The 12,585-nt window shown below is 45.5% G+C and overlaps 1 protein-coding gene across 1 annotated transcript in view; it reads right to left on the reverse strand.

The window, feature by feature from the left end:
* Window positions 1-1,220: 1,220 nt before the first annotated feature.
* CDHR3 (cadherin related family member 3) overlaps window positions 1,221-12,585 on the reverse strand; it is a 43,895-nt gene continuing 32,530 nt past the window's right edge. The window contains exons 16-20 of the mRNA XM_058190491.1: window positions 11,837-12,018; window positions 9,510-9,523; window positions 8,182-8,213; window positions 5,066-5,114; window positions 1,221-3,086 (exon numbers count right to left, since the gene is read on the reverse strand). Of these exons, the coding sequence (XP_058046474.1) occupies window positions 2,614-3,086; window positions 5,066-5,114; window positions 8,182-8,213; window positions 9,510-9,523; window positions 11,837-12,018 (750 nt within the window). The 3' untranslated portion in view covers window positions 1,221-2,613. The remainder of the gene's footprint in view (window positions 3,087-5,065; window positions 5,115-8,181; window positions 8,214-9,509; window positions 9,524-11,836; window positions 12,019-12,585) is intronic.

Here is a 12,585-nt window from a genome sequence, read left to right on the forward strand (position 1 = left end):
TCCGGTAACAATGGCGGCGGGTGGTTCGGAGAACCGGTAGCAAAAATCCCTGCCCCACCTCCTGAGCCGTGCGATCATCAGAGGTTTTTTTTTTTAAACTTTTAAAAGCATTTTTTCTTCGGCCGAAAAAATGCTTTTAAAAGTAAAAAAAAAAGCCCTGATGATCGCGCGGCTCAGCTGGGATCGTCAGAGGCTTTTAAAAGCATTTTTTTACAACCTCTTCGGCCAAAGAGGTTGTAGAAAAAATGCTTTTAGAAGTTAAAAAAAAAAAAAGTCGGCCACACCCACCCAGTCACATTAACCACCACCCCACACACACCAAGCCACGCACACCGAACCACTAGTAACAAATTTTACATTTCACCACTGGTTTGACCTCAGAGGGCCGATGGGTGGATGGCCGGAGTTGAGTGTGGCCATGGTGGGTGTGGCCGCATAGACTTGGCCATGGTGGGTGTTTGACACAAATGCATTTTTTCCCTTCTTTCTTTCCATCATTCTTTACTATAAACATTTTCCGTTTCCGGCTTCCACAGCCTCCTGCAGCACTCTCCTGGCCGAAAACGTGCTGCCCCTCCGCAGCCTGTTTTGGTCGGCAGAGGCACCTCGGGCTAGATCTAAGCATCCCATAGGCCTTGAGTTTGACACCCCTGGTCATTTGAGGCCATCCACTAAGCACTACAAATGGCAACCAGCTCAAATTAACCGAGAGAAAAGCAGGCACCCCACCGGTTTACTACTGATTTAGCTAACTCCAAAGTCAGTTTGAAAATGCGCAGATGCGCTCTGTGATTTTCCAGATTTTTTTTTTTAATCTTTTAATAAAATGTCTACATAACATAATAACAGAGTTGGAAGGGACCTTGGAGGCCTTCTAGTCCAACCCCCTGCCCAGGCAGGAAATTCTACACCATTTCAGACAAATGGCTATCCAACATTTTCTTAAAAATTTCCAGTGTTGGAGCATTCACAACTTCTGCAGGCAAGTCCTTCCACTTACTGATTGTTCTAACTGTCAGGAAATTTCTCCTTAGTTCTGAGTTGCTTCTCTCCTTGATCAGTTTCCACCCATTGCTTCTTGTTCTACCCTCAAGTGCTTTGGAGAATAGTTTGACTCCCTCTTCCTTTGTTCCAATATCTCAGGGGCTGCCACAAAGAAGAGGGAGTCAAACTATTCTCCAAAGCACCTGAGGGTAGAACAAGAAGCAATAGGTGGAAACTAATCAAGGGGAGAATGTTACACAATTGGACTGACTCTGCGTGCTATACCCATCCAGTGGTGTATAGTGGCTATACAAATAATTCAGTAATGAACTAATGTGGGAGTTTCCCGCCCCAACCTTCCTGGCTTTGTGGACCAGCAGGGCGGGGGAGAGGGGATGGTTCCACCTGAGTGGCCATTTCAAATCCACGTTGAAGGAGATGACGATAACAATATGGATTGCTAGGCCAGCAGTACTTTATTTTGTGAGAATGTCACACCTTTAGAAATTTCAGCTGTTCGGTTCACAGGAAACCAAGGACAACAACAGAACAATTTTCGTAGAAGAGCAGGCAGAGCTGGGAGATGGAATTAAATGTGTCATCAGCTCAGAGTCCATATGTTGCCACAAATGATCCCACAAGTCCAATCCCTCTTGAATTCCGTTGCTTCGGAGTAACTAACACAGAGGTGTTAAATTGTATAAAACCAGACCCGTCACTAGAAGCTAAAATTGTACGCCTACGTCTGATTCGCTTTAGAAGTGCCTTGCATGCAAATTCATTGGAGAAGGCAATCAAAAAGAAAAGACGTAAGCAATGAACACACTGGCTTGATAACATCAAATCAAAGATGAACAACTGAAAGAAGCTGTGCTTGGCAGAGTAGCATGGAAAGCACTTACCTACAACGACCCCATACTCCTTTGCAGGGTGGAGTCTGGGCAACCGAATGGAGCTGAGTGTTTACTGGCCGGATGCCCTTCCTGTTGCCAATGCGGAGTTAGATTCAGCAGATATATTCTCAGTGTGCCGAGAAAGAGAAATATCTGCCTCTACCTAGGATCGAACTCACAGTCTCCTGATTGTGAGGCTAGAGCTCCACCTCTAGGCCACCGCACCACTCAAGAGTCGGACACAACTAAACAGTTAAAACTACTACTAATCTTCCTACGTAGGGACGCGGTGGCTCAGGGGCTAGGGTGTTGAGCTTGTCGATCAAAAGGTCGGCAGCTCAGCGGTTCGAATCCGTAGTGCTGCCGTGTAACGGGGTGAGCTCCCGTGACTTGTCCCAGTTTCTGCCAACCTAGCAGTTTTGAAAGCATGTTAAAAATGCAAGTAGAAAAATAGGGACCACCTTTGGTGGGAAGGTAACAGTGTTCTGTGCGCCTTTGGCGTTGAGTCATGCCGGCCACATGACCACGGAGACGTCTTCGGACAGTGCTGGCTCTTCAGCTTTGAAACGGAGATGAGCAGCGCCCCCTAGAGTCGTCAATGACTAGCATGTATGTGCGAGGGGAACCTTTACCTTTACCTTAATCTTCCTATAGAGTTGGTTTCCTGATTTGGTCATTAAGAGGCATCCAGACTAGCTGTTACGTCTTCTGGGCTACAGACAGATTACACATGCCTTTAAGACTGATTTTGATATTTGGGGTATATTTTGGGAGAGGGGATGGGAGATCTACGTGGGGGAGTGGGTGAAGGTGATCGGTTGCTCGGATGTTCCTCGTTTGCCTTCTGCAATTTGGCTGTTGGTTCTAGGTGATTTGATCTTCTGGTTTCATCTTCCATTTGGAATAGGTCACCTGTTTGGTTATTCTTTGGAGATTTCGTCTGCTTAAGATCTCCTTGATTACCACCAGACTCAGCTTCTGCTTTGGGTAGGTCCTTTTCACCACTTTTTGGAGATCTCGGCTTCTGTTTGAGATTCCTCTCACCATCACTAGTGGTAGCCTCTGCTTTGGACAGACTGGCTTCACCACTCTTGGGAGGAGTTGTTACTTGTGCAACAGAACCCTTCACTTCAGTCTTGGAAAGTGCATTGGGATCTTTCCATCTTCGCGCCCCGGATTTTGAATTGTATTCATACACTTTGCCAGTGACTGCGGAAGAAACGATTCATTTAAAAATACATTTTCGGAGTGGAAGGGATGTGATCAGTGGTGGGATTCAGCCGGTTCGCACCGGTTCGCGCAAACCGATTGTTAAATTACCCAACCTCAGGGTTGAAATGCTCCGGTTCGGACCGGATCATGCAATCCGGTAGTGATGGGGGCGGGTAGTTTGGAGAACCGGTAGCAAAAATCCCTGCCCCCCCCGCCCATGCCTCGCTGTTCCTCTTCTCTGTCCCTGAAGCCCTCGGTGGTGATATAGCTGCAAATGACCTTAAATGACTGCCGCGGCACTTCAAAGGGCTGCACTACAGCTGATCAGCGCTGTAGGTGGCTAGTAGACCGGTGCCTCTATTTTTAAAGAAGGTAGACCGGTGCGCTCTCAAAAAAAGGCAATTAGTAGACCAGTGCCTCTATTTTTAAAGAAGGTAGACCGGTGCCTCCCAAAAAAAGGCAATTGGTAGACCCGTGCCTCTATTTTTAAAGAAGGTAGACTGGTACGTTCCCAAGTTTTGTATACTTTATTATTTTTATTATTTATTATTATTGGCTATGCCTATTCAGTCACCTGACTACCAAGCCACGCCCACCAATTAAGCCACGCCCACAGAACCGGTAGGGAAAATTGTTAGATTTCACCCTTGCCCAACCTCCACTATCAAAGTGGATCCTAGGCGCTGCGCTGCAATGGAGAAACGGGCAACGGAGCGACCGGCGTGAGGGAAGGAGAAAGCTGCTTTCCCTCTTTCTTCTCCCTGCTCCTCCTCCTTCCCTTGTGCCGGCCGCTCAGTTGTCCGTTTTTCCATTGCAGTGCAATGTAGCGCCCCCAAAATCCATTTTGATAGTGGGCGCGGGGGTGTAATTTAACAACCAGTTCACCCAGCGTTAGGTTAGCCTTCGCAGGAAGCTCGTTCCGCATGTGTGGAGGAGCTGGAGGATGGGGATGGGCCACACACCCCACAACAGCCAACCTGACTCTGGGCGAATCCCACCACTGGATGTGATGGTTTATTTGATTTGTACTCCACTGTAATCCTACCGGAGCAGCTAACAACAAAATATAATAACACAAAACGCCCACAATAATATAAGTAATATATATCAATGGTAAGAATCAGGGGTGAAATGCTCCCGGTTCAGACCGGATCGCCCGACCCGGTCGCGATGGCGGCTCGTGGTTCGGAGAACCAGTAGTAAAAATCCCTGGCCCCTGCCCCTGCTGAGCCGCGTGGTCATTAGAAGTTTGTTTTTTTTTACTTTTAAAAGCATTTTTTCAGCTGAGTTGGTTTTTGGTATCTCTTATTGTTTTGTATACTTTGTTTATTATTTTTATTGTTTACTGTTATTAGCCATGCCCACCCAGTCGTCTGACCACCAAGCCACGCCCACCAATTAAGCCACGCCCACAGAACCAGTAGGGAAAATTTTTAGATTTCACCCCTGGTAAGAACACCCCACCCAAACTCAAAGCAAAATCAACAAACAAACAAACAAAAACCCCTCCCTTTAAACCGCCTTCTGAAATGAGACATCAAGGACATCCAGTTGACCTCAGTGGGAAAGCTAGTCTAGAGAACAGGTGTTGCCGCAGAAAAAACTTTTCTCGGCGTCTCATCCTCCTGACCTTACAGGACTGGGGTACAAGCAACACTCTTTCTGCAACAATCAAATTGACCCAGAAGTGCTTTTCCAAAAGGCAACTGGATTATCTTGGGGTGTTTTTTTTTTCCCCTTTGAAAACATTTCGCTTCTCATCCAAGAAGCTTCTTCGGTTCTGGAAGTTCAGTTTTCTGCAGAACCCAGGAACTTCTTGATTGATGGTTTCAGCACTCTTGATAATTTGACTTTTCTCTTAAACAAATGCGTAGGGTTGCTATTTGCCTTGGAGGCATACATCTCTCGCTCTGATAAGACTTAAACTCTTTCCTTTCAAAACCGTTTTGCTCTTTCTCAGCCTCCGTGTAATATACCTGGGTCTATTGCTTCCCCGTCAAAAACAGGATTTAAGTTGGTCATTTCCTAAGGAGAGAAACAAAAGGCTAATTTAGTGTTGTCAATTAAAGAAAGGAGGAAAAATAGCTGACCAGCGTGGAATCAAGGAGAATTCTACAATTGGTGTGTTGGATTAAAACAGGGATGTCAAACTTGATTTCATTGAGGGCCGCATCAGGGTTGTGTTTGAACTTGGGTGTGGGTGTGTGTCCTGGGTGAGTGTGGCCAGCTTGACGTCACTCGTTTTGGGAGCGTCGGTGGTGGCCCGAGCGCTCTGCCAGCAAAAATGGGCTCCTGAGCTCCGTTTTCGGCTGTGACAGCCTCTTGCAACACTCTGCCAGCACATTGGATCTGGCCCATGGGCCTTGAGTTTGACACTCCTGGCTTAAAACAGACCATATTTTTCGGAGTATAAGACGCACCAGAGTATAAGACGCGCCTTAGTTTTTCGGGAGGAAAATAAGAAAAAAGCTGATTGGCAGGTGGATCGGCCTCTCAGAATACCCCCAATCAGCTGTTCCCAGAGGTGAATTTTAGCAGCAGGTTCCTTGGTTGTGAGCTCTGTGCCTTGCTTTTTTTTTTTTTCTGCCTCTGAAACTCTGTTTCAGAAAAAACTTTTTTCTGCCTCTGAAAGCCTCCAAAACAGCTTCAGAAAAAAGCCTCTGAAGCTCTGTTTGGGGGCTTTTTTTCTGAAGCTCTGTTTGGGGGCTTTTTTTCTGAAGCTCTGTTTGGGGGCTTTTCTGAAGCTCTGTTTGGGGGCTTTTTTTCTGAAGCTCTGTTTGGGGGCTTTTTTTCTGAAGCTCTGTTTGGGGGCTTCTTTTCTGAAGCTCTGTTTGGGGGCTTTTTTTCTGAAGCTCTGTTTGGGGGCTTTTTTTCTGAAGCTCTGTTTGGGGGCTTCTTTTCTGAAGCTTAGTTTCTGATGCTTTTCTCAGCCTCTGAAACCTCCCTTTGAGAAGCTGGGCAGGGCTACATTCGGAGTATAAGACGCACCCAGATTTTCACCCTCTTTTTTGGTGGAAAAAGGTGCGTCTTATACTCCGAATAATACGGTAGTTAGTGTATAATTGTTTATCTGAAGACAGAAAATCACTGAATTTGAGGGAACATTTTTTGGAGACTACACCAAGCTCTTTGGTTTCATGTTTAACTTATATCCAAGTTTTTTTATTCTTTCATAAACATAGAAGTTAACACAAGAAAGTCACCATCTCGGAATGTGGCAACTAGAAAGTGGTTTCTGATTTAGGAGAGGATAGCTGGCAATAGTAGGGAATCTTATAAATCTTATAAATCGAACTGGATCTAGAAAGACAAAAAGGCAGCACACTTCTAAATTATTTTGATTTTTATGCTGTTTTTCACTATCAGCTGCTTTGAATGGGGGGGGGGAGGTAATTTTTTTAAATAAAATAATTAACTATCTAGATCAGTGGTAGTCAACCTGGTCCCTACCGCCCACTAGTGGGCGTTTCAGCTTTCATGGTGGGTGGTAGGGGTTTTGTCCGATACTGAAGCACTTTCCTTTTTTTTAATTTAATTGACTTTTTAAAAAAAAATTCATAGCATTATTTAAAAACATTTTCATTAGGTTTTCATAAAATTCCCCGTGACAATTTAAATTTCTGAAAGTATACTATTTGTATCGCCCAAGCATAAGTTTAGTTCACGTTACGTAAGTGAAAACTAAATGGCGCTATAGTGAGACCGCAAACAAAAGAGCCTCATCCCAGAATAGCTCACGCATTTCCCCACCCATACCACCCAGCTGTAACAGACAAGCAGAGCTGGTAGCTGGCACCCACCCCCACAACCCCAATCCATGATGCGCAAGAGGCATGTGCAGACGATGATACACAGCGCATTACTGTGGACCCGGTGGGCGGTTAGAAAATTTTACTACTAACAGAGATACAAAGGTGGGTGGAAGGTATAAAAAGGTTGACTACCCCTGATCTAGATTAAACAGGAAGTGTTGCAATAATTACAATAGCTTTTCTGGGTTTTAATATGAGCCAGAATATATATATATATGTAGGTCTTTGGTTTTTCGGGTTTTCTCCCGTGTAAAATTAGAAGTGTCTTGGCGACGTTTTGACGAAGTCTCATTCGTCATCTTCAGGCTTCAGCTTCGTGCTTCTGGGAGCAATGTGTGATTGCAGCTGTTTCTTCCTTTTTAACTGCTAGTGGGGGTTTGAACTGATTGGGTGGGAGCTTGGCTGTGCTCTGATTGGATGGAGGTTTTTTTGTGCTCTGATTGGCTGGGGGTGTGTCCTGTTTGGGTGGGGGTTTGGTTGTGCTCAGATTAATCTGAGTTGCAGGGGGATTTGAGCTGGTGAGCTGCATTGCTGTTGTTTGGCTTCGTGTTTGTGGTCGTGCTACATCTTCATAGTGGGTGTCTGTCTGCTGTATGTATGGATTGGAGGAATGACACCAGACCCACACTCACGAGGTCCACACAGGATGTCACCACCACACATCCACCCAGAAAGCATACCCAAACCCACACTGATCAGGAAGCACGACCAAGGACCAGAAGCCAGACCGCAGCTGCAACATTAGCCATTTCAAACCCCTCCAATCCATACATACAGCAGACAGACACCCACTATGAAGATGTAGCACGACCACAAACATGAAGCCAAACAACAGCAATGCAGCTCACCAGCTCAAATCCCCCTGCAACTCAGACTAATCTGAGCACAACCAAACCCCCACCCAAAAAGGACACACCCCCAGCCAATCAGAGCACAAAAAACCTCCATCCAATCAGAGCACAGCCAAGCTCCCACCCAATCAGTTCAAACACCCACTAGCAGTTAAAAAGGAAGAAACAGCTGCAATCACACATTGCTCCCAGAAGCACGAAGCTGAAGCCTGAAGATGACGAATGAGACTTTGTCGAAACGTCGCCAAGACACTTCCAATTTTACACGGGAGAAAACCCGAACAACCAAAGACATATATATATATATATATATATACATACATACATACATACATACATACATACATACATACATATATCATATGGGCATCCTGAGATGCTAATCCTAAATAGGCAAAGATTCTGTTTCAGGTTTAAAGCATTACTTACCCATATTATTTCTTTCTTTGCTTTCTTCTTTTCTGTAGGAAAAAAAAAATATGCTGCTTTTTCTAACCTTTCACTTTATGAAATGAGCAAGAGTTTAAAGTATCCCATCAAATTACATTCTGCCAACCTGAATTAAGTAGAACTTACTACATAAAACAGAGAACAGTAGAAGAAGTTACATATTTGCAAACAATCAATTAAGTTCAAAGAGCACCAAGGACTGCCCATTTCAAGCCTTATATTCTACACATAAGACAGTCCTTCACTTACAACCGGTCACTTAGCAACTATTCAACTATTCAAAGCTATGCTAGACCTCCTAAAAAGTATTTATAAATTGGTTCTGAAGTTCTGAGGACTCCCCCATAGTCGTGTGACTACGATTTGGGCACTTGTTTGTTTGCGTCCTGCCTTTATTATTTTTATAAATAACTATCATCATATCTAATACTCTTTTCTCCTCCTATTTTCCCTATAACAACCACCCTGTGAAGTAGGCTGGGCTGGGAGAAAGTGACTGGCTCAAAGCCACCCTCCTGGCTTTTATGGCTAAGGCGGAACTAGAACTCACGGTCTCCTGGTGATTGGCTCAAAGTCACTCAGCTGGCTTTCATGGCTAAGGCGGGACTAGAACTCACCGTCTCCTAGTGATTGGCCCAAAGTCACCCAGCTGGCTTTCATAACTAAGGCGGGACTAGAACTCACCGTCTCCTAGTGATTGGCCCAAAGTCACCCAGCTGGCTTTCATGGCTAAGGCAGGACTAAAACTCATCGTCTCCTGGTGATTGGCCCAAAGCTGGCTTTAATGGGTAAGGCGGGACTAGAACTCACCGTCTCCTAGAGATTGGCCTAAAGTCACCCATCTGGCTTTCATGGCTAAGAGTACTTGAACTCGCAGCCTCCTGCTTTCCCTTAACCTCTAGGCCAAACTGATTCTTGGCAACCATCATGCATTTACAGTGTCTTGTGGTCACGTGACCACAATTTCCGATATTTTTGCTAAAAAAAATATCAATGTTTACTTTCGGTTTTCAGCAAAGAAAAACATCCCAGAGGAAACAATGAGTTCATTTAATGACTGCCGCAAAACAAGGTCATAAAATTGGATCGGTCACATGGGCAACTTGCTTTACGACCAGCATGGCTTAGGGATGCTCCGTTACAGTTGTAAGTCTAGGACAACTTGTGTTCTGTTCTATTAGATTTTAAACTCTGTGATTCTAGGTCAAACTGCGCTAAAATCATACGCCCTTTGAAAACATTATGCTTCTTATTAACACTGCGGCAGTTTTTTTAAGAACAAGGAAAGCAGACAAGAAACCACATACCTGGCATGTCCAACCTGTCATAAATTAAAAAAAAATATATATCATTATTGCAAAAACGGACATAAGGCAATACAGTAAACAAAGCTGAATTGAAAAGTTATGGACAGCAATGGCTTCAAATTTTGGAGGATGGCTCCAATCTCGTTAAAAAATATGGATTCCTTAGGGGAGCCTTGTAGAGCACAAGGACATGGATGCACACGGCAAACGTTGTATTATAATTGCATTATTATTTGCATGTTTTCTTTAAGCTACTTAATGAAAACCCAGATTGTTGGGGGGGAAATATTTTTATTATTATTTTATTATTATTCTTCAAATTTTTATACCGCCCTATCTCCCGAAGGACTCAGGGCGGTTTACAGCCTTATAAAAACATAAAAAACATAAGAATAAATACAAGTTAAAACAACATTTTAAAAAACTTATTACATTAGGCCAAATTTAAAAATATCAATTAAAATAGTACAAAACCCCATTTAAAACTAATTTTTAAAAACTAAACCCTAGGCCAGCCCCGTCTTAAGCTCGCGGCGGAAGGTTCGAAGGTCAAGAAGTTGGCGCAGTCCTGGGGGGAGCTCGTTCCAGAGGGTGGGAGCCCCCACAGAGAAAGTCCTTCCCCTGGGTGTCGCCAGTCGGCACTGCCTGGCGGACGGCACCCTAAGAGTCCCTCTCTGTGGGAGCGTATGGGTCGGTGGGAGGCAGTCGGTGGCAGCAGGCGGTCCCGTAGATAACCCGACCCTATGCTGGTTGTTGTGGCCTGTCGGCCGTCAGCCCCTCCAGCAGCCAAATCAGAGGAGGAGGAGGAGGTGTGGGAGTCAGGGTCAGCATCAAAGCAACCTGAGAGCTCTGAGGGGGAAGAGGGAATGGAGCTGGCAGAGACAGAGGCAGAGCCTGGGCCGTTCGTCACCCCTCAGATGGGGAGTCAACAGCCCCCAGGTCTGGAAGTGGCTGATGAGGAAGAGGAGGAACAGCTGGGTCCAGTGTCTGACGCGTGGATGCGCAGAAGGCAGAGGAGAGGAGAGCAGTGGAAATCTATGAGCCGGTCCTTGGAATGGAAGAGCCACCACTGCTAGTGAGGCCCCACCCTAGCTCTGGGGATAAAAGGCAGGGGGCGGAGATGAATAGATGTGGCAGATAATCATTCATCTTTATGCCGGAAGGCCTTGTTAGCCTGCCTTGAGAGAGAAATATTTTGCTGGGGCTGCCGGCACTCCTAATTAAAGGAATCTTTGAGTTCACTTCAGAGGGTTTGTCATGTTTGGGTGTTTTGACCGAGGCCCGAGTAGTGATTGCCAAACACAATTCAGGCCTGAACAAACTTATTTTATTAAAACAGCTGAGAATTAATCCATTCTCAGCTTAGTCCAAAACAAAGTCTTCATAAATAGTCCTGCGGCCTTATCACCAACCTTTGTTGTCTTTGGCAACCTGCCAAAGGCTTTTCTTGGCAAAACCCCCACAAAGTTCAAGAGACGCTGACAAGAAGCAATGGAATCAATGTTGCTTTTCCTCAAAGAACCAACGGCTCCTTGCTGCTCTTTTAAGCCTTATGGGAGGGCCAATCATCTTCTGGCCTTACTCCCAAGTCGCCCTTTTTGCTTCAGCTGCTCTTGCCTTCTGGCAGCTCTTCTCATGGGTACACTAGGAACAGGCTCCTCCTGTTCCTCTGCCTCTCTGCTGTCCGCCTCTGGAGGCTCCGGAATTCGTGCATCACACCCAGATGGCCCTGGCCCCATCTCTGCCTCTGACGCAGAGCCCTTGTCTGGGCCTTCCCCTGACTCCAGGACTGGCCCATTGTCCTCCCCAGCCTCCTCACTGTCCAACTCCACTCCAGGTTCTCAGGCTGCTGGCAGACTACAACATCGGGGACCTGGGTCAGAACACTGGTTCTATAAACTGCTCTGTCAATTTTAAATCTTAGATCAGTGGCTCCCGACCTTTTGGGTATCAGGGACCGGTTCTGTGGAGAGAGGTTTTCCCACGGACTGGAGGGGGCATAATTTTGTGGGCCGCCTGCACCCCGTGGATGGGGCTTTGCTTGTTTGCATGGCCCGGTTTTTGGCACGCCGTGGCCCTGTGCCGGTCCAGGGACCTGGGAATGGGGACCCCATCTTAGAGAGTGCTATTGTCATGTCCCCCTCCCCCTCCGACGACCGGGTCTAGAAAGTCCGTATCAAGCGTGGCAACGAAGCCTCTGCAGCTTGTCAAATTCCTTCGAGATTTCTCAGGACAGGCAGGAGTCCAAGTTGTGACTGCTATAAAGCAATATGAAGCGGTATATATGACTTGTATATAATACAAGTACTGTTGCTATTGCTACTTACAATGGTTTTGTGTCCGCTTTGGGTTTTGGTGGGCAGCAGGAACGGAGGTATTTTGCCAGCAAAATGGTTAGATATCCGAGCAACCCCAGCAACAATAAACTGCCAAGGAGTGTGAAAAATGGCACATACCAAGATGATAGAGCATAAACATTTTCTTTGCTGGTCACAACGGTCACAGCAGGCTTGTAAGGAAGGAAAAAAATGGGGTGTTGGAAACAAAATTGTTCTAAATGGGTTAGCAAAACAACAACCACCACCCTAGCAGTCACAAAAAAAAAACAACCACAACTAGAGCAGGGGTGAAATGCTACCGGTTTGGACCAGATTGGCCGACCCAGTAGTGATGGTGGTTCGGAGAACCGGTAGCAAAAATCCCTCCCCACATCACCCACGTCCACCCAATGGCCCAGTCACCCGCTTCCCCGCTTGCCGCTTCTTTTAAAAAGTAAAAAAAGAGAGGCTCTGACGATCACAGCTGAGCTGTGTGATCATCAGAGCTTTTTTTTAACTTTTAAAAGCATTTTTTTACAACCTATTCAGCCGAATAGGGCTGTCAAGTGATATAATTTTTAGTTTGTTTTTTCTTTTCTTTTCTTTTTCCTTATGTTTTTAATGTAATAAAAATTCAATAAAGTATATTTAAAAAAAAAAACACCAACTGTGCCAAGAAAGATTGTAAAATGGGGCGGGGGGGTGGGAAATCGACTGAACTGTCTTGCTTAGCAACAAAATGTTAGGCTTATTTGTGG

Source organism: Ahaetulla prasina, chromosome 7, assembly GCF_028640845.1.
Source record: "Ahaetulla prasina isolate Xishuangbanna chromosome 7, ASM2864084v1, whole genome shotgun sequence".
NCBI lineage: Eukaryota > Metazoa > Chordata > Lepidosauria > Squamata > Colubridae > Ahaetulla > Ahaetulla prasina.